General features: G+C 39.4%; 6 protein-coding genes across 6 annotated transcripts in view; 2 read left to right on the top strand and 4 right to left on the bottom strand.

The window, feature by feature from the left end:
* Positions 1-3,725, bottom strand: part of CBG08770 — a gene marked incomplete at both ends in the record, with an annotated part of 13,491 nt that extends 9,766 nt beyond the window's left edge. The window contains one exon of the mRNA XM_045236651.1: positions 3,651-3,725. Within this exon, the coding sequence (XP_045100804.1) occupies positions 3,651-3,725 (75 nt within the window). The remainder of the gene's footprint in view (positions 1-3,650) is intronic.
* The window catches only part of CBG08765, a gene marked incomplete at both ends in the record, with an annotated part of 64,296 nt that extends 46,523 nt beyond the window's left edge, over positions 1-17,773 (bottom strand). Inside the window, 4 exons of the mRNA XM_002635425.1 lie at positions 17,042-17,235; positions 17,281-17,465; positions 17,510-17,576; positions 17,621-17,773. Of these exons, the coding sequence (XP_002635471.1) occupies positions 17,042-17,235; positions 17,281-17,465; positions 17,510-17,576; positions 17,621-17,773 (599 nt within the window). The remainder of the gene's footprint in view (positions 1-17,041; positions 17,236-17,280; positions 17,466-17,509; positions 17,577-17,620) is intronic.
* CBG08769 lies at positions 4,327-10,614 on the bottom strand (the record flags this gene model as incomplete). Its single annotated transcript, XM_002635428.1, is given in 10 exon segments — positions 4,327-4,414; positions 4,517-4,589; positions 4,639-4,714; positions 4,887-4,995; positions 5,045-5,184; positions 5,190-5,221; positions 9,419-10,084; positions 10,150-10,234; positions 10,282-10,501; positions 10,553-10,614. Coding segments are annotated over 10 exon segments (1,551 nt in total).
* On the bottom strand, positions 11,070-11,764 carry CBG08768 (the record flags this gene model as incomplete). Its single annotated transcript, XM_002635427.1, has 3 exons — positions 11,070-11,332; positions 11,542-11,657; positions 11,709-11,764. The coding sequence occupies 3 exons, from the start codon at positions 11,762-11,764 to the stop codon at positions 11,070-11,072; spliced, it is 435 nt and encodes a 144-aa protein (XP_002635473.1).
* CBG08766 lies at positions 14,807-15,566 on the top strand (the record flags this gene model as incomplete). The annotated part of the gene is made up of 2 exons (XM_002635426.1): positions 14,807-15,292; positions 15,342-15,566. The coding sequence occupies 2 exons, from the start codon at positions 14,807-14,809 to the stop codon at positions 15,564-15,566; spliced, it is 711 nt and encodes a 236-aa protein (XP_002635472.1).
* A 3,910-nt stretch (positions 17,774-21,683) lies between the features above and the next one.
* CBG08764 overlaps positions 21,684-21,976 on the top strand; it is a gene marked incomplete at both ends in the record, with an annotated part of 3,088 nt that continues 2,795 nt past the window's right edge. The window contains one exon of the mRNA XM_002635424.1: positions 21,684-21,826. Coding sequence (XP_002635470.1) covers positions 21,684-21,826 — 143 coding nt within the window. The remainder of the gene's footprint in view (positions 21,827-21,976) is intronic.

Below are 21,976 nucleotides of genomic sequence, written 5' to 3'. Positions count from 1 at the left end.
CTTATGTTTGCTTAACTTAGGTTAATACACTTTTATCGGGAAAACCTTACAGTAGACAGTAAACATTAATTTCGAAATCAAGGGAATTTCGAAAATAATCCCAAGGCTTGAACTTTGAGTTCAATAATCTCGGCTCCTATGAGAGATATCGTAATCCCAAAATAANTATCATTTTGTAGTACTCGTTGAGTTCTATCATATCCAATTATGCTGGTCAGAAAATATAGATCCTAAGAGGAGCTAAGAATCTTATGAGCGTTCAAAGAAAAGTCTAGAAAACGCCAACCTGACAGTTTTGAACACAAGTGGTGGAACAGTGTACTTTAGTCATTCTTGAATATTCCAATAGAATAGAACGGTCACGATAAGATAATGATAATGATATGGGACACTAATTGAATTCAGGATCAGGAAGACGCGGCGGCAAAAACAGGTTACGATTTTCAAAGAAATTTGTTATCTTTCAGGATCACTAGGTGTAAAGATACCGTATTTTTCTCTAATAGAAACCCACCTAAACTTTGAGTTCAATTATCTCGGTTTCTATGAGAGATATCGAAAATCTATCAACTGATAAAATGTTTATTATATTATGATAAATAATTTATCAGTTGACAAAATTTTCATATCTCTAATAAGAAGCAAGGTAATTGAGCTCAAAATTGTCAGTTTGGGTAGCGAAATACGGTAAAAATTTCCAGGAAAGAGAAAACCAGATAACTTGTATTCTGCTCTCCACAACCTCTTTTATACCACCCATCCCCACCCCGGGGCTTTCATTCTGCTTCCTTGATGGGCGGAGCCCAGTCAGACGAGCAAGCAAAACAGTCCAACTCGCGACCACCACAGCAAGGGACACCCACTGTGGAAGAATGCGTCAGGTTTGAGAGACAGTGTGGGAGGAAGAGACGCAGACACACTTCTGCACGTCGACTTTTGAAGATTGCATGATGTCATCGTTCATAAGTGATACGGTTTTGGTGGGGGTGACAACTGATTAGTTAGTGTGATAGTAGGGCGAAACCTACTAGAAAAAGAAAACAATATTTGGGCGAAAATAAACAACCATATATGGTGGCAAAGATCGAACGATTTGGAACGCGAAATTCAGAGAACAAGAAGAATATCAAAAGATGAGCCGGGCGGTCCCTGCCGTTGTATCTTTTAGGACCGATACTTCTAGACCAACTAAATTGTATATGATAGAATTCGATGAGTACTACAAAATGATACTAATTGGATTACTGTAGCTGGTCTATGAACTAAGATACAAGCCATAAAGCTGTGACCGCGTAGCTCAGCCGTTTTTCCGCTTGTAACTTTGTTCACAGACAAGATACAGTAATCCAAATAGTATAATTTCGTAGCACTCGTCAAGTTCTATGATGTCCGATTTTGTTGGTCCGAAAATGTTTTCTCTGAAAGAAACTGTGGCATGGCCCGCGAAGCCGCGGCAAAGGGTGGCACCGGGCGGTCCCTTCCATAGTTTCTTTTAGGACCAATATTTCTAGACCAACTAAATTGGATATGATAGAACTCGGCGAGTACTACAAAATGATATTAATTTGATTACTGTAGCTGCTGGTCTATGAACAAAGTTACGACCCAAAAACCATCTGAATTATCATTCTTGTCCCACACGAACCTTGTGGCCGAGAATTTATTCAAAGGCGCAAAGCCGGTATTGAAGGGAAAAAAGCTACGGTTTCAGATGTTTTCTTCAGTGCCGGCTATCCTTTAAATGAATTTTCGGCCACAAGGTTCATCGGCGTCGGACAAGAATGATAGCTCAGATGGTTTTTGGCTTGTAACTTAGTTCTTAGACAAGATAAAGTATTCCAAATAGTATAATTTTGTAGCTCTCGTTGAGTTCTATCATATCCATCTTAGTTGGTCCGAAAATATTGATTCTGAAAGGAAGTATGGCAAGGACCGCTTTCCATCGCTGTGTCTTGAAAGATACAAAAACGATATTCGGACAATCGGAAAACCCGACAGACAGCCAACAGGAAATTTCTCAATCCACGTGTCATATTAGTCGAAGAAGTACGAAAAATTCTAGAATTCGCCCTACTTATTGTTTCAGTGGGACCCCAAGATTGTTATGTCACATTATTATATCAACAACACAATTTTATTTTTGACCTGTTCTATTTTAGGCCCACCCTCTCTATTCTTTTGATATTTTGATACCTATTTTCAGACCAATTGTGTTGGAAACAAAAATTCTACGTCATCGCCAGATGAATGTGTTCTTTCAAATACCATTTTTGCCACAGATCGGGGTCGCTGCCGAGTGACCCGATCAACTGGTATGTACTGTTGTGTACACATAGTCTCCAGATGAGTTTTTCTGGTTCTAACAGAGAGTTTTTGCACCTTTGAACTAGGTGCCATCTCTAACAAAGATCAAAGTCACTTCCGATTCTCTATTTTTGGGTTCTCTTTCTGTTCTTTGAAGACGACGAAATCAAATCGAGTACATGCTTGTTTCGTCGCGTCTCAATGTGTCATCAGTGAGACTGAGAGAGTGTATGGGATGAGGAGACGCAGAGAGTGACTTCCGTTGATTTCGAAAAAAAACGAGAGGAGATTACTTTGATTGATATAGGAAGGAACATGGTGGTGTAAAAGGAATCAAGGACATAGCCGCCTGGGGGAATACCTTTTTTTGAAAAATAGCAACAAAACATTTTTTTATCATTTTGATCTAAAAAAATCGGAGCTGTGGAAGAGATTTTCCGATTTTTTCCAGTTTTGTGGATTTTTTGAATTCAGAACTTTTCAAAAATGTGAGAATTTGAATTTTTAAAACTTTCGGAAAAATTAAAATTTCTCGGAATTTTTTGAAAATTGTTACGGGTTTTTTCGAAAAATTAGAAATATTGATATTACACTTTTTTGGGATTTTTCGAAATTTTGAGACTTTGGAATTTTAAAATTTTCGGGAAAATTCGAATTTCTCGGAATTTTAAAGATTTTTGGAACTTTTTTGGATTTTTGGAACTTTTTTGGCCTTCTCGAAGCTTTTCACTTCTTCTGATTTCTCTTCAATCAAAGGAAAAATCCACGTGGCAAAGCTATTTTTTACCTTCCATCTGAACAACGTTCCATCGTCAAACTCCCAGAATCTCCGACGATAGGGACCGAAAAATTTTAAATTTGATTTCTCAGCCGGCGAGGAAAAGAATAGGGAGTATTGCATTCTAGAGGCGACGAGAGGAATTGATAATATGATGGATGGAATGGTATATCAAAGGCGAAGAACAGTGTGGGAGGAAGAACAGAGAAAAATTCTAGAAAATTCGACAATATTCCCATGACGTCTTACGGGAATGGAGTGGAAGGAAGGAAGGCAAAAGACGATATTATGCATGGGAAACAAATATAGACAATGCAAAAGGAATTCCCCCACACAACTTGGATAGTTTGATTTTTGAATATATTTTTGAAGAAACATCGATCGATTGAGAGAACTTCCGAGGATACTCGACAACAAGAACAACCGCCGAGAGTTATTTCAAAAAGTCAGACTCTTCGAGACATGGGTTATCCCCTCCCGCTTTATTACACAATGAGAAGTGTGTGACGGACACAACAGCTGGTTGAACTTTGACTTGTTGGTTCCTTCCCGTGTACTAAATACTTACTTGACTTCTTCTTGATATCCTCAAAGCATCGTCGTCGTCGTTGTTTGCTATACTTCTGTCGGGAGGACTGCGCATTTCGGCTGAAAATTTTGACAGAGGTGCTACGAACAAAAAAAAAAGATTTCAAAGTTTATTCGGTAGAATTATATTAATTTCTATACATTAATTCGACTAAATACCCTGAAAAAAAATTACAAAAGCCCCTTCCGTAAATCGACATCAAAAGACGCACACACTAAAAATATTACTCGAGTCCTGCCGCGGAGACAGTAACCTAATAAATTTTTTACATCGATTTTTTGCTAAATTTTCCAATTTTAGGACTAAATTAAGCTTTAAATATCTGAAAATCAAGTTCTGCTTGGACATTTTGCTGATAATTTTTTAACACTCTGAAAAAATAGTTCAAGAAATTAGAGAAATTTGCGAAAAATCAAAAACTCGAAAATCGAAATAAAAACCAAAGGCGCGTCCCTCAAAAACTTCAACGGAGTCCCGTCACGAATACAGTAATCCTTTGTTTTCAGGTCGCTGAATTCCTCTTTTTTTGCAAAAAGTTCTGAAAACCTGAAAAAAACTGGAAAATTCAAAAATAGATGTAAAATTGTTTATTTAAACAAAAAGAAATTCGAGGAAAAAAGAAGCAAAAAATCAAATAAATTAATACTAGATCTAGTTAGAAATACATTTTTAGATACATTCCTATTGTCTCGTACGTCCATAATGATTTCACTTCCGCTTCCATTTGTCTGATCAGTGCTGATCTGAAAGCAAGCATAAATAAAAAAAGGTTTTTGATCGCAAATGCAAATATGTGTTCTTCAAAATAACTACTGAGAAAACAAAAAGAGTAAACCCGATGTTACCTTGCATTCGCAAATTGCTGATTTCGGGGATCAAAATCCGTTGGTTTCGTGGTCCACAGGATGGTGTACATTGCTGAAATTCTAGATTTAAATATAGAAATTTGGAAAAAAAGAACCCTTACGATTCAATTTCGCCTTTCGAACTCGCTGAATCACTTCTCTAAACTGCTCGCCTGTGATCACTTCGGTGCACCAGTCCTGAAAAAAATTTTGAGTTATTATTCCAGCTCCGGTGGCCGTGGCCGAAGGTCCCGGATTTATTTCCTCGTTTTTCTCGAGAAAAAGTTAAAATATTCTTAGTTTACGGTAGTTTTCGTTGTGGGACCTTCGGCGACGGCCACCATGCGTTTTTCTTCCATACCAAATTAACACCCCTATCTACGAATCGTGCGATTCTGCTGAAAATCATTTGAGGGAGCAGATACTGTAGCGATTGAAAGAATTGACAGCGCCACGCGTTATATATGCTCTCTGGAGGTCTGAAAATTTTGAATTTTGCTGTTTTTGCCTATCAAAATCAAATCTTACAATAGCTTTCTGACTGACGCCTCTGGAATCATCGTCATCCCGCCCATCAACGCCCACGGAATTTGCTCGAAATAGGTGAAGAGGCACATCGCGTTGTCCACTTTTCGACGCTCTGAAAATCGGGGATAAAATTCTTCTAAAGATTTTTTTTATTCAACAGAAAGCGTAGAAGTTTGACTGAGATGAGCGAATTCTCACCAATACATGCACACAAAGGAATTCTATAAACTCTAGAGATGACTCCGAATAAGGTGTTAATTCTTGTCAGAACATCTAAAATCTCTTTTTCGTCTTTTGGAGGCGTCATTGGCGGTGGAAGATTCAGGGCCAGTAGAGATGGGGGTCCGCGGACCTCCACCGTTCGGGGCTGTCTCCGTTGCTTTGCATCGTCGGCGAACATTCTACAGACTGCTTTTGGAAGTGCGCAAGTTCTCATCCTCTCCTCAGTTATAATTGGTCCATTTTTCGCATCTACCCAGGCCATCGAGTGCTCCGGAGTTTTCAAATTTTTCTGGAAACGAATAGACTCACCCTGTTGGACCTCTGATTGGTAGTCAGTGGATTACAAACCGCTTTTCTTAAAGGCAAATTGAACTTCCGGCAGTTTGTCTTCCATATAGTCGCAAACGAGTCCATCTTCTTGGATGAGCTGACCGTTTTCAGCAAAAAACTGGAATTGGAAGCTGCCGGCGTCTTGTTCCACGCATCACTCAGTCAGCTGTCAGTAGACAATTATATCTATGTGGTGGAGAGGACACGTGAGATAGGGAAAAAGGAAATGTGTATTTTTTGGGAATTTCAAATAAATGGAGAATCTGGGTGAAATCAACTCTTTGGAAGCAATCTAGAAATAATACCGTTGTTCAATTACCAATATTGTCTGATCGAATTGAAAGGATTCCTAGATTTTCTCATTTTCCACATTATGTCTGATTTCGAGATATCGGTCGCTTGGAAAAGTCTGAAATACCATTTTCTCGAAAATTCCTAAAATGGTTTTTTTGAATTTTAGCAAGTCTGTAACTCGGTATCAATAAGATCCACTTCCAAACAAATCGATTTTCAGGCATCTTTTCGATCTATTCCCTAACAGGAACAAATAAAGAGCTTGATTTCACATACATCACGGGGTTGCAACAGGGTACATGCATTCAAATTTGCGCCAGTTCTCTTGGGCGCGTTGCGCCGCGCGACGCGGTCGCTGCATACATTGAAACATCAAAACTTCCGGTGTATTCAGTCTTTTTTCTTGTAAATTTCCATTGTTCCAATAAACTATTATTACCCCTGTAATACCCTCTGAAGCTGTTCTGAAACTAGCATTTATTACCACGGCGATTTTTCCAGAACGCTTTTAAAAATAAATATTTCCCGCGCTTTTTCCGATGGAATGCAGGCACAAATACCGTAACCGGCAGTTTAACTTGAAGTTTTCGTGTCGAGACCAACGAATTTTTACTACGGTATGCAAATGTTAGCATCAGAGCGCATTTACATGACGTCCTGAATCAATCTTCCCTGCAATATCCAGAAGCAGTTTTCCCGACTTTCAGCTGTTTTTGTAATCTAATTATAGTATCAGTTTCACTAGTGCTATCCATATTGTATTCCTGCGAATTGTCATGCTGAACAGTACGGTATCCGTTGGTAAGATCTATGAAAGTTCGAACTTTCCTATCCCTTCTATTCCGGCGAGCCTTCTGGAACTTTTGATGAAATCTACAAAAAATCCTGACATGTATGCTAAAAGATCCTCAAACTTCATATCTCGCTTGTAAGTAGATTCCGTCTTTGTACTTCTGAACTCATGGTGGATCTACTGAAGACTCAGAATGTTTTATCTTGCTCGTAAGATGCCCATCGCCAAAGCGTCGATCTAAAAAATATGTTTCATTCCACCAATTGCTTCACAACTCGTTCCAATTTCTCGGGTTAGTGAACCATCCTTATTCGAGTAGTCGTTGCTTTGCAAAACCTTCCTCTCCGATCTCATGTAAAAACCGATGTACTTACTCCATACAAACCCCATTTTTCCGACACAAAAAAGTAACAGGGTTCATGTAGGTTTTCAAGTGATTATCACATACAGAGAAGCTTGGTAAAATAATAAAAGAGACAGAAAAAAACATATATCAAAAAACTGGGTTACAATAATACTCTTCAGTAGATCGATCTACCCTCGTCCTCCTTGTACAACTCATCCAAATACTTCTTCCACGCGGCACCGTTCACTGCAAGTGTCGCTCGGTTGTCGCGAATCCTCTCGACGGTTCCCAAAGCCCACGTGCCCGTTTTAGAGTCTTGTGCAATGACTTTGTCTCCTTTCGTCAATCGTCGCTGTTCAGATGAGCTCAGTTGACGGAGTTGCATGTTCCCAAGCGTCAAACGACGAACCTGCGATGAATATTAACATGATGGATAGATTGGAGAAAATAGAAATAGAATAAAAGAAATAAGCGGAAAACATGAATCGACTGCTGAAAGCCTCCCAGTGGAAGGGGTTGTGATCCTGACAGGGTCTGGATAACTGTCCTAAACAGAACTGTTTGTTTCAAAACGGTTTTAATTGCAAAAATGGAGCCTACTGATCTTATAGGTAAGGCTGCCGGAAACAGGGTCGTGGTCCGGGTCTTAGGGTCCGTTCCTTTCGAAACGAGCTCAGCCATGCGGAAGCTTCTAGAGCCGCTAGGTCCTAAATATCCCAGAAGATGTTACCCATCCCAGAACTACCGTAACCAAAAAGCCACGATCCTGTTTCCGACAGCCTTGCTTTTAGGCGTTTTGAGAAGCATCCAAAACAATTTGCAAAACTTCTAGATGAGCTGAGGGCTTCCTGACTTCTAATGCTATTTTAGCAGTTCTGTTACGGTACGACTCCCCTTCTTCCAGCAATCGATCCAGTTCTCCTTTCAAATTGGAACTTTCAATACACACCTCATCTTTTCTAGATCCATTTGAACTTGTGGAGAGTTGTGGAATCCTGATCTCTGGCATCTGCTGTTGTGGTACTTGGTACCCACCCATCATAGGCTGTGGCTGATAACTTGGAATCATTGGGTTTCCCAAACTTCCCATCATGGGATTCCCCATAATTGGTTGCTGTAGTCCAGGCTGCAATCCAGGCTGCAACCCAGGCTGTATCAGTCCAGGTTGTGGCATAATAGGCTGAGGCATAGCTACTGAATGCATACTCATCGCTACCGAAATGGAATCTAGAAGAGATCGCAAGTCTTGTGCTAACTGTTGCTTCTGTTCAGAACTCAGCGAGGTGAGCGTCGTGGAATATAACTGAATGGTTTTGTAGGTGGCCGAGTTGTAGATCATAGTCAACACCGGTTGCACACCTTTCGCGCGGACCTCTTCGAATCGGTTCGCGAATCGCTCAACCATCGAATTGAAATCCTCTTCGACCTGTTTCAAAACCGCCGATTTCCTTTGTTTCTCTTCGAGCTCTTTTCTCTCCTTCTCCATTTCATATTGTTTCTGTTGGATCTTTATCAACTCCTGATTCTTTTCTCGCTCCATCTCTGCTCGAATCTTGTCTCTTTCTTCCTTCAGAATCTTCTCCCGTAGCTCTGCTTCCATTTCCTGTCGTTTCTTGGCTAGTTCCATCTTCATTTTGTCCTCTAGCTCTTTCTCTTTCTGTCGTAACATCTCCTCGGCACTAGGACCTTTTGGAAGCTTCGGAGAATCTCTTGGACGTGAATATCCGGTCTAAAAAACCTTTTATAGTGTCCCATATCAAACCTGATTTCCATTCGTATTGTATCGATATCGTATAACAACCAAGAAAAGCATTCAAAACCACACATAAAACCCTACCTCAAGACTCTTTGGAACGGCAACTTCCGATGGATCGTTTCCCTGATAGTAGACCTCCATCATCACCTAAAAATTGAAATAAAAAAAAACAATAAAACAATTATTCAAAACCATTCGAAGCATCGTCTTAAATCTGGCGATCAGCTCGTTGGGCAAATGACGCATAGTCATGAATCCAGGGGGGAGTTCTTCTGAAAACAAAGCTATTTCTAGCCAAATCCGTACTTGGAAAACAGGTCCAGCTATAGCTTCTCTCAGAATTAATATTTCCACACCAACTGAAATAGATATGATAGCACTCGACGAATACTACGAAATGATACTAATTGGAATACTGTATCTTGTCTATGAACAAAGTTACAAGCCAAGAACATTCTAATCTACGCGGTCACAAGTTTATGGCTTTGTAACTTTGTTCATAGACAAGCTACATCAATCCAATCAACACCATTTTGTAGTACTCATCAAGCTCTATTATTTGTGATTTAGTTGGTCTAAAAATATTGATTATAAAAGAAAATATGCCGATTTGATCAAAGTCCTTATTCTCACCTGTAGTCATTCTCTGAATCAACAGGATCACCGCATTGACAGCCTTGGAAATGTGATTCGCGAATCGCACTTTGAAGTCGTTATCAACGCGTTCAAAATCGCCAATCGCTGCGTAGAGAACGCTAGACAAGACTCCGATTCTATGACATTTATCTATCAAATCCTTAGCAGCAGAATACTTTGCATAATGAACACGTGGTCCATAGCCACTACCATAGAATATCGAGGTTGGAAGACCGGCGATGGTGGTGTCACAATGCAGCATTCTCTCTCGATCCGAGTCATCGAAAATCGGTGGGAGCACGATAGTCTTCTTTTCAAGGGGAGACGCTTCAGTGATAGTCATATTCATCCTTCTAACCACCGGCGCGTTACCACGGCTTACTTGAAGCTGATCGTGCAGTGTGTCCACGTAGTGCATCAAGAAGTCAAAGTAGTTCTCACTGGTGTGCACGATCCCGTCGCGTATCTGTGGCGGTGGATCCTCATATCGGCTATTGACTCTCTCCCGATCATAGTCATCCCGATCCATTCTCAATGGGTTTGGAGCTCTTCGATGATCACGGTCTCCACGATCGCTACGAGAAGGCGATCTTGACCTGGAGCGCGATCTTCTGCGACTGCTATCGCCACGATACTTCTTTCGATCATCTCGAACCGAGCGCGCTGAGATAGCTAAAAATTATTTATTTATGAACCTAAATCGTTTATAGAGCTCTTTGAGCTGTTACCCTTGATAACCTGCACTTCTGGAGACGGCGATCTGCTTCTCGAGATATCCATGTCTCCACCAACGTGTTCTACAGCGAGTCTTGGCTGAAACAGCTTTAATTTAGGACTATTTTTCAGCCTAACTATCTTACGTTTCTCATCAGCGGTCGATGCCCATCAACGCGTCGCAAGTCTTCTCCCAATGGTCCTTTATCGAATCCACGTCTTCTCGAAGGATCCATGTTGTAGTTATTATAGGCTGATTCATAACCGTTGGCATATGATGCGACTTGCGGAGGAGCGTTGCCAAGAAGCGGTTGACGGATAGTGGGCGCCGGAAGTATGCGAGCACTTCTCTCGTATCGCGGGTCACTGAAATTGTGTTGAAATTTAGAATTTGGGAGTATTAATTTTGAAACTCACAGCGCCGAGCCTTGAGGCGGGATTATTCGATTCGGAACTTGGTCGTAATCTGCTCTTCTCATTATTATTATTATTATGTGTCTGAAAATAGGAGAATTCAGTAAGAGATAGAAAGAGGAAAAGCTGCAGAAAAGGGAAATCGATAAAAGTACATGACGAAAGGCGTGCTTCGAAGATTTCTCATGCGAAGCAGCGCTGCTAGAAGGTGGAAAACGCCAATTCTAAAAGCAAAATTCGTATTTATGCGACAATGATTAAAAAAATCAGTTTTAGCACAATTTTCGAAAGAATTTGACTCTTAAAATATGCTAGATATTTTCCTCAATTTATATTCATTATTTCAAATCAAAATCCAGAGCGAAAAAGATGCATTTCTATTGATTTTCATGCATTTTTTGGTTTGTGCGCGCAAAGAAATTCTGGCTGCAGAACCCCTATTTCTCTCGCACCCTCCTTGTTTCGCATTGACACTCGCCTCGTAAACAAAGCGCGCGCAGTTTGAATTTATTGAACAACATTAAACATATTTCTGAGGAGGCACCCAGAAGAATTCGGGATTCGAAAAATTCATATTAAATAGATTGAAAAGTCCTCCAATCGAGTATTTTTCGAGACGAATGTTCCGAAGCTTCAGAAAGTTTTCCTTGATTCTCATTAGTTGTTTCAGCCGCAACGAGTACTTTGTTTTGTAATTTTTAGTGTAGTGCTCATGAAGGTCATCTGCAAGAACATCTTGTAGTCTTTCCATTTCCTCCTGAGTTTCTCCTCCAAAGTGGGTTGCTGAATTGGGAAAGAGAGAATAAATACCTTTTCTTCTTTTTGTCAACGTTGAGCTCAATTATCTCGATTATCATGAAAGATATCAAAAATGTGTCAACTGATAAATTTGTTATCATAACATCACCAATATTTTATCAGTTGACTAGTTTTTGATATCTTTCACAGGGATCGAGATAATTGAGCTTAAAGTTGACAGTATTATTACCAACCTGCCACGTGGAAACAGATCATTGACATAATGAAAGTCAACTCCACGTCGTCTGGTTGAACTTCCATTATATCCCAAATCAATTCATCATAGTATAATTCTTTTGGAGTGAAGAAACTAAAAAAAACAAAAAGGAAATTTAGTCGCCATAATTTGTGCTAAACTTACAATCGCATTTCTTCAAAAGTGTGATTCGTGAGATGACTGTTATCCGACTCAGTCATAGCTTCTCTCAGAATCAATATTTTTAAATCAACTAAATTGCAAACAATTGAAGCAATAGAGCTTGACGAGTACTACAAAATCATACTAATTGGAATACTGTATCTTGTCTATGAACAAAGTTACAAAGCCATAAACTTGTGACCGCGTGATGTTTGGATTTGTGTCCAGATCCAGAGCCCGAGGTTCCAGAATGCTCACTATGGTTGGAATGAGTATCAGCTTCCTTCTCGTCTACAGGCGGTAGGTGCTGGTGCTTCTTACCAAAGTGTTTTCCAAAATATAGAGAGTGTCCGTGATGCTCGGAATGGGATTCTGGAGGATGAGAAGAAGAAGATGAAGACCCTTCTACTGTTTCCTCCTCAAAGTTTCCTGTAGATCTGGATGCTTTGAAATCAGGAGTATGTTGGAATCCGGAAAACTCGGATACCAATTCAGCAATGACATGGGGAACTTTCATAGTGTGAGAAAAAATGGTTTAATGATCCAACTGCGATGGTCTTATATAGAAAACGGTTTTATCGTTCTCTGTGTGTCAGCGCGAGGCTCCGCCCCTTTTCTAAATTTCTTCTTTGGTTCCTTCCAATCAAGAAAATTGAGGAATGATTGAGAAGATATGGGGTCCATAGAACAGTTTGAATGAACAGCAGTGTGTACTGGGTACGTGAAAGTTCTGAAAATGAAATGGAGGAGGATCTATGATCTTGTTATTAGAACAAACATCCTTTTTATAATATTTTTATATTTGATGCACAGCTGATGCAAACGTGCTTGTAGTCAAGACAGTGAAAAATCTGGCCGCGGCCGGCCATGACACACTCAGCAGTGGCTTGTAACTTCTGGTCGGAAGTTGCCCAAAAACTGCTGTAAGGCGGACCATGATCAGATTATAGTGGAAACTTGCCCAAAAACGGCTCAATAGCGTGCCATGGTCCGATTTTGGTCAAAAATTGTAGTACAACTAGGTCCGCCCATACGGCCCACGGGACCTTGTCGGAATTCGGCCAGCTTTAGTAGCGGTCTTATCCGGCATCTGACCATCCTCCGACCAGAAGTTGCTGGCGACGTCTGAGCACGCGGTGCCTAGGTTACAAACTGGCTCGTTATTTCCAAAATACGCTTCCCACGAGGCCGTCGTACCCTACTCACAACCTTGACTGTAGTACCAAAAATTTGCTACTTTTAAAGATCAAAAATGCACCTCACAATATGCTCCCGAAATGAAGAAACCACAAATTGGTCACAATTCGTCACTCCACAAACATATGTTCTCTTTCTCTTGCTCTCTAATTTCTTGCACTAGACAAATAGTCTCTGAACTTCTACTCCTGTTCTTTATTCATACATTACAAATGGAAACTTCTTCCTCTTCCCTATCATTGCACAACCCGAGCAATGATAAATGCCGTATATGCCTCCAATCCGGTCATGGTTTTCATTTCGGAGTATTCTCTTGTAGAGCATGTGCCGCGTTTTTTCGGTTCGTTCGACACAACCTGTAATAGAAGGGCCCCTGACCTTAAACTTTGAGACAATTTATCTCGGTTCCTGTTAAAGATATCAAAAAGTTGTCAATTGATAAGTCTATCAGGGCCCGTTTTAGGTCCGTTTAAGTCTATCAGGGCCCGTTTTAGGTCCGTTTTCAAGTGACTCACTCTCAGTTGTCATTCCCAAATCCATACATCTTGCTAAACGACAAGTCTTACAAAACCATCTTCCATGTCTATTCGGACCACAAACTCCATGGAAGCTTCTGCATTTTCTTTGATTCAGAATTGATGAAAGATGGCAACGTCTGCAGAATAAATGTTAAAGATCAAAATTCCGTCGTACGTCTAATTTGGGCTCAATTATCATAATAACTACACAAGATATCAAAAATGTGTCAACAGATAAAATATTTTTCAAAGTATGGAAAACAACTTATCAATTGACAACTTTTTGATATCTTTAACAGGAACCGAGATAAATTGTCTCAAAGTTTAAGGTCAGGGGCCCTTCTATTACAGGTTGTGTCGAACGAACCGAAAAAACGCGGCACATGCTCTACAAGAGAATACTCCGAAATGAAAACCATGACCGGATTGGAGGCATATACGGCATTTATCATTGCTCGGGTTGTGCAATGATAGGGAAGAGGAAGAAGTTTCCATTTGTAATGTTGAATAAAGAACAGGAGTAGAAGTTCAGAGACTATTTGTCTAGTGCAAGAAATTAGAGAGCAAGAGAAAGAGAACATATGTTTGTGGAGTGACGAATTGTGACCAATTTGTGGTTTCTTCATTTCGGGAGCATATTGTGAGGTGCATTTTTGATCTTTAAAAGTAGCAAATTTTTGGTACTACAGTCAAGGTTGTGAGTAGGGTACGACGGCCTCGTGGGAAGCGTATTTTGGAAATAACGAGCCAGTTTGTAACCTAGGCACCGCGTGCTCAGACGTCGCCAGCAACTTCTGGTCGGAGGATGGTCAGATGCCGGATAAGACCGCTACTAAAGCTGGCCGAATTCCGACAAGGTCCCGTGGGCCGTATGGGCGGACCTAGTTGTACTACAATTTTTGACCAAAATCGGACCATGGCACGCTATTGAGCCGTTTTTGGGCAAGTTTCCACTATAATCTGATCATGGTCCGCCTTACAGCAGTTTTTGGGCAACTTCCGACCAGAAGTTACAAGCCACTGCTGAGTGTGTCATGGCCGGCCGCGGCCAGATTTTTCACTGTCTTGACTACAAGCACGTTTGCATCAGCTGTGCATCAAATATAAAAATATTATAAAAAGGATGTTTGTTCTAATAACAAGATCATAGATCCTCCTCCATTTCATTTTCAGAACTTTCACGTACCCAGTACACACTGCTGTTCATTCAAACTGTTCTATGGACCCCATATCTTCTCAATCATTCCTCAATTTTCTTGATTGGAAGGAACCAAAGAAGAAATTTAGAAAAGGGGCGGAGCCTCGCGCTGACACACAGAGAACGATAAAACCGTTTTCTATATAAGACCATCGCAGTTGGATCATTAAACCATTTTTTCTCACACTATGAAAGTTCCCCATGTCATTGCTGAATTGGTATCCGAGTTTTCCGGATTCCAACATACTCCTGATTTCAAAGCATCCAGATCTACAGGAAACTTTGAGGAGGAAACAGTAGAAGGGTCTTCATCTTCTTCTTCTCATCCTCCAGAATCCCATTCCGAGCATCACGGACACTCTCTATATTTTGGAAAACACTTTGGTAAGAAGCACCAGCACCTACCGCCTGTAGACGAGAAGGAAGCTGATACTCATTCCAACCATAGTGAGCATTCTGGAACCTCGGGCTCTGGATCTGGACACAAATCCAAACATCACGGATTGACGACTCATTTGAAAGAGCTCTTACACATCGGGCATCATCATCACCACCATCATGACCACGAGGATCATTCAAAAGCCAATTCAGGAGCATCTACACCAGCAAGAAAGAATTCCAATGGAAGCCAATGTGCTTGTCATAAGCATTCAATCAATATCACAGTGGGAGCGGTTAGTTTTAAAATGTGTAAAAATTAATTTTGGAAAATTATTTTTTTAGGACGAAGTACCAACTGTTCTAGCAACTCCACCCAACGAAATGACCTCCCAGTATATGCCACACTTCCTGAAAAACACCCAATCCCCATGCATCTCTCGTGTCGTCAGTTCCAGTTCCTTGAAAGAAAAGCTCAACAAGATCAAGAGAACTGCGAGCTCGGATAGCGAGACGGATCTTCCAGAGAAGAAATGCTCAGTTGCTTCGTATCGTGTTGTGACACATTAGGCACCATCTTTTTAGTCTGACTCTATCCGATCTCTAATGAATTTTTGATTTTTTACATTGACCATGCTTTTTGATTCCATTCTCTAGAACACGAGGTCCCCCATGTGATATGAACTTTCATCCGTTTTTTTTTCGATGCGAAACCAGATCAATCAACAAGGCCAAACCGATATAAAAATTCCTTTTATCTTCTTTCTTTTTCTGTCAAATTATCATTTGACCATACTGATTAGAATGTGATATCGGGTGTCCTCTCACAACCACGTGATGTGAAGAATTGAAGAAAAAAGTCAGAAGAAGAAGAAGAAGGAAGAAGAAATATCGTAGGGTTCAGAAATTTCGATGAAAAAGTAGGAGGTGGAGAAGGAAATTCGTGGAAAACAAGTCATTTGGAAAGGAGAATAGTGGAAAGTCAGAGTCATGGAACCTGAAAGTTGTTGAAATGTTTTTTGCAGTCTGAATAGGGTATTTTTTTAATAGAAGCCCGCCAAACTCTGAGACAATTTATCTCGGTTCCTATGACAGATATCAAAAAAACTTCAAGTTTCAGTTTTTTTTTTAATTTAAAGATGCCCTTACCAAAATAATCATGTAATTGAGTGGCACTAATGTATCCTCGGATCAGGTAAAGAGATAGGAGGAATAGCTGAAATGATATAACACTTTCTTGGTTACTGTCTTCTAGAAACTCACAAAAGTCAACTTGTTGCTGAAAAGTTTATGATAGGAAACAGGCGCGAACATTGCTATGAATCGGTTAATTGCAATTAGTATAGTTTGACATTCGTTCACAATGTAGACATTTACAGTTCCATTCATAATGATCGACTCTACTCCAGGGGGCCAGACGTTTCGGGACCTGAATGCACTCATTAGGTAAATTAACTCTAGAAATATCAAAATGTTGTTTTGAGGTTAATATTCTTCATTGGAACCAAGTGACAGTAAAAAAAACCCCATGCCGTTAACTTTGGTCCTATCTACCTCATTTTCTGTAAGAGATATCAAAAAGTGTTTAACAAACAAAATGTTTATCATAATATCAGCTACATTTTATAAGTTGGCTACTTTTTGATATCTTTTACAGGGAATGAAATACATTAATTCAAAGCTGATGGTTTGAGTGGCACTTTGTCAGATGGATTACGGTAAGTGAACTTACAATAATGCAGTCGGAATATCAAGGGTCAGAAAATGCAGCGAAAACACAATTCCAGTGCTTATGGCTCTGGATAGATGTTGATGACGAAGATGACAAGAATGTTCATGGAATGCAAAAATAATACTGGAGGGTCATGATACAATATCTGGCATAGGGTGTCCAGGATTGAAATCCGAACGTCCATTTCTTTCTTTCACTAGATTAGATTTTTTAATTCCAATCTTAGCTTTTAAAATATAGGCTCTATCCGTGAACATTAAAATTATCAGTCTGGAATGTTCCCAATACTTCAAGAAACCAAATTATGCCCCACCCATCCAACATGTGAATAGTCTCCCATACAAACACGGTACTGATGAACAGCCAGGCTCGGTGAGTGCTCAGAGAGCTCAACTTGAAAGTGAACAATACGTCTACAAAGAATAGTGAATCCTGAAGAACAGTTTGGACAAATAATTTTATATTGTTTTTCACTGAAAACGTGCTTTCTGAATCCACATTATGACTCTGAAAATTACGAATTTCACAACTAATCTTTCAAGTTACTCATACAAGATAAAATCTTAAAATTTTTGCAAACGTCATCAGATTCAACAGGATGGTTACTCCAAAAACAGCCAATGTAACACAAATAAAAATGAATCCGTCGGAGGAAGACGAAAAATTTTCCCAGCAACTCGGATCATTGCTTAGAGGGCATAAAACGGAACTCTCCCAAATCAGGACACAGTCAGCGGCTGAAACGTTGACATGTTCTAAGCTGCTTCTTTTTTAGAGCTACCAAAAACTGTGAAAACTTTTGAAACGCTCGCATACCCTCTTTCCAAGTAAAGTGCTCCCAGAAAAATCTGAAAAGTGATAATATTCAAAAAGCAACTATTCAAAACTATACCATTGTAATTTTGTTGCTGAAAAGGTTATGATAAAGTAAAGGTAAAAACATTGCAATGAATCGATTGGCTGCGATGAGTACCGTTTGAAATTCGTTTATCATATATAAACCAACAGTTATGAAAATTATGACAGTTTCGACTTCCGATGGTAAAATGTTTTTGGAACTGAAACACCATTTCATTTCAAAGGAACAAATAAAAAGTGTCTCACAGTAAAAGTATAGGAAAATCTAGAACCAAAAAATTGAAGAGAAGCACAATAACATTATTAATGGCTCGGGAGAGGCAGATCAAATTGAAACTGGTTTTGTTAGATGATCCAAAAATGTACATGAATATTACACAGGAATTAAATAGAATACCAAAAATGGCTTCCTGAAACAAATTCCATACTCTGTGCTTGGTACCGTAGTCCGTTTCAGCAAAAAAAGGTTTTAACTGATAAAATTTGCCTTAATAACTTATTATGCTCACATCTACCGTAAAACCTGTAATAGAAGGGCCCTCTAACTTCCAACTTTGAGCCTATATATGTCGATTCCTGTAAAAGATATCTGCATTATTGTAAGTTCACTTACCGTAATCCATCTGACAAAGTGCCACTCAAACCATCAGCTTTGAACTCATGTATCTCATTCCCTGTAAAAGATATCAAAAAGTGGCTAACTAGTAAAATGTTGCTGATATTCTGATAAACATTTTACTAGTTAACCGCTTTTTAATATCTCATACAGGAATCGAGATAACTGAGCTCAAAGTTGACGGTTTGGTGGCCCTTCTATTACGGTTTTACGGTATGCTGAACCATTAGAAGCGTAGTCTGAAGTTACGGTTGATAGCAGTGATAGGAAGAATTTTAGTTTCAGTTTTCCGTTTCCCGTTTTCCGCCCGGTTTTTAGAGATTTTTTTTCCGTTTCCGTTTCCGCGGAAAAAAATTTCGATTCCGTTTCCGTAAAAGTGAAATTTTATTTCCTTTTTCGTTTCTATTTTTCGTGAAAACAGCCACGTGAAAACAAACATCAAATTGAAACTGGCTTGAAAAAAAGCATGGAAAGTGATGCAAATATGGTCTTTAAACGTTAAAAAGTGTACATTTTTATGTTTGATGGGAAAAAAATCCTGAAAAATAGACGAAAAATATAAATTTCCGTTTCCGTTTCCGCGGGAAAAAATTAACGATTCCGTTTCCGTTTCCGTTTTCCGTATTTCGGAAAAATGCGTTTCCTCCCATCACTGGTTGATAGGGATGCCAGTAATCTAGTCTGCCAGAGGAAAACAATTATTTGAAACCACCGACGTTTTATGTAGTTCAAAATTGACCTCAAACTGTGGTAATATAGACAGTAACTCACCACCAATATCACCAGTGATCCTATAAGATCCAATAACCGCATTCCAGTCTATGTAAAATGGAAAGAAATCCTAACAAATATTTGTAGCAACTAACAAATTTTACCGATTTGGTGAACGGAGTTGCTGGAAGTATAGTGGAAGCATAGATCGGACTGCAAAAATATCAATTGGGTAGTGTGTTTTGCTGTTTTTTAATTCGCGGTTATTTATACAAAAGTTTTTGGTCGCCTATGTTTTCTGTAACAAAATTAAACGAGTCCAAACAACAAGTATAATGTTCAAAATACAAAAAAAATATATTCCCATAAGATTCCTGAAAATTAAAAAACAGCAAAAAAAATAACAATTGCTATGTTTTTAGTCCGATCTATGCTTCCAGCCTATTTCCAGCAACCGAAGTCCGTTCAATTTGAGGTACTTTGTTTATAATGATATTGGTGAAATTGTCTAGTTGCTTCAAATTTTCGTTTATATACCTTCCCACTTTACGTAGACTGATTGGAATGGTTCACTGGTGGTATTGACGGTGAGATATTCTATATTATCAAATTTTAAGGTCGTTTTATTAACTGAACTTATTTTAGCTTGTACATCCTGTATTCGGGATGCACGGGCTGGAAATTCAATTTCCTTAAAACAGGATAGTCTAGAGCAGTGATGAGAGGAACTTCGGTTTCCGTTTCCGTTTCCTTTTCCGTTTCCGTAAAAGAAATTTGATTTCCGTGTCCGTTTTCCGTAAAAACGGGCATTTTTTTACAGCAGAAACGGAAAAAATTAAAAAAAAAAACATCAAACTGAAACTGGCTTGAAAAAAAGCATTGAAAGTGATGCAAATATGGTCCTTAAACGTTAAAAAGCGTATATTTTTATGTTTTAAGGGAAAAAATCCTGAAAATTAGACGAAAATAGATATTTCCGTTTCCGTTTCCGTTTTCCGCCCGATTTTTGAAGATTTTTTTTTCCGTTTCCGTTTCCGCGGAAAAATATTTAAGATTCCGTTTCCGTAAAAGTGAAAGTTAATTTCCATTTCCGTTTACTTTTTCCGTATTTCGGAAAAATGCGTTTCCTCCCATCACTGGTCTAGAGCTTCAAAACACCAAATTTGGTAATTACACGGTACTTTTTAAAGTATCTTCTAAAAAATAAAAAAAAGAGAACAAAGTCGTAGACAATTGAACCTGAAATTTTTTATAATTTCTTTGAAGTCTTAATAATCGATCAGAGTTCGTTAGAAATGTCTGAAAGTTGACCTAATGAATATGAAGATTCAATTTTATAATTGAGCTCAAAGTTGGAAGTCAAAGAGGCCATTCTACTAGTGTTTACGGAATTTCCCTTCTGCTCTCCCAGATCCCAACTTTCGATTTCCCACCCGAATGTGTGTGCATTTCCGTAATTGCACTAGTTCTGCTCCTGTTGGTCACGGGGGCTCTCTTCACCTCTCACCAAGATGCAAAAAGAGTGAAGGCGGCTCCAGCTGTTATTCTTCCTCTTCTCCCTTTTTCAGCTCCTCGAAAACATTGAAGTAGAAGGAGAGTGCGGCGAGAGAAGGACACATTCAAATCAATGGGCGCCGCGTCTCCATCTTCCTTGTTTCAAGAGTTACGGGAGAAATGAGGGGAAAGAAGAAAAGCACAAGTGAAAAAGGCACTCTCTATATGGGATGAAGATAGACGACAGAGAGAGTGAGCGAGAGAAAAGAAGGCTCTCTTTTTCTTCTTTTCTGTCATCGTCGTGACGAGCACTTCTGATGAGTCGACGAGGCTGTGTGTGTTCTTTTTTCTCTTCTCTCCCACGCTTTGTTCTAAAAAACACCTGTTCTTCTGGTTTCTTGTATCTTTTGAAAATTTTTAGCAGGTGTATTAGAGTCCGTTCTCCAATTTTTCTTAGAATTCATAGGTTCAGAATAAGTGGTCTATTGTAGACATTTGGTCATAACCTACATCTTGACGTCGCAGCCTAGAAGTTAGGACAACTTGATTCATGCTAAGATTCTATAGATAGACAAGTTAGTACCAACGTTAAAATAGGACCGCTGTTTGAACTTATAAGGAATACTCAAAAGTTTGGCTAGGTTAGCTGAAACGTCCCAAAGCGTAGTACTGGGCTCAAATTTGGAGTATATAAATTCAAATATCTCATCAAAAAACTGGCTAAGTTTCAACTTATTTGATGAACTTTGTGCTGAGCTATCGCTTGTCAAAGTTGCTTTATGAAAATCACAACTTACGCCGTTCATCTTTGAACAATCATAACAATACCTAGACTTAAGGAATCGCTTTGAAAGTTTCAGTTGCTTTGAATCGAACGTCGAATTATATTTCTACCAAGTTTCGTGCTCCCAGTATTCTTATGACCAAAGATATAACCGTTTTTATTAGTCAGGGTAACTGGGCGCCACCCCAAATCCAACTTCCCATACCCACACCCACGCATCATTACTTCTCGTGAGTAAAACTCACAAAATCTTATGCTTATGTACTTCCTCAAGCTCTCACATGACAAGCTCGAAAACAACTAATTATATAGATACATACTCTTCTTTTTTCTAGATCCTCTGTGCTTCTGACGTAGTCAGAGGATGTTTCCTAAGCGACTGCTGCCTAGGTGATTCTCAAGGGCCAGCTCTTCCTCCCACACTTCTTTTCCTATATAACGAATTCCTCTTATTACGATTTTTCAGCGTTCTTTTCAGCCGAATTCTTGAGAATGGGTCGTAAGAAGGAGAAGCATGGTGGAAAAGTGGTGGCTCCTCAGCAAACCCCAACGATCACCCCGATGCAATTCATGATGGTGGATCTGGATAATTTCAATGATAAGATTTATATTTGTCAATCTGACAAATTCAATTGGTAGGTTTTCTTCTTTAAGTCCTCCTCAGAGGAGTTTCTCAAAACGAATACATTTTAACGTGATGGCCTAACTTTTGCAACTTGGGTTTTCAAGGCCTCCATGACAAAATCACGTAGAAATGGCATAACATGCCCTTGGTGTGTTTCTAC

This window comes from Caenorhabditis briggsae, assembly GCF_000004555.2.
Source record: "Caenorhabditis briggsae complete genome, chrV, whole genome shotgun sequence".
Classification (NCBI taxonomy): domain Eukaryota; kingdom Metazoa; phylum Nematoda; class Chromadorea; order Rhabditida; family Rhabditidae; genus Caenorhabditis; species Caenorhabditis briggsae.
Note: the sequence above shows the minus strand (reverse complement) of the source record. Positions and strands in the feature narration are given on the sequence as shown.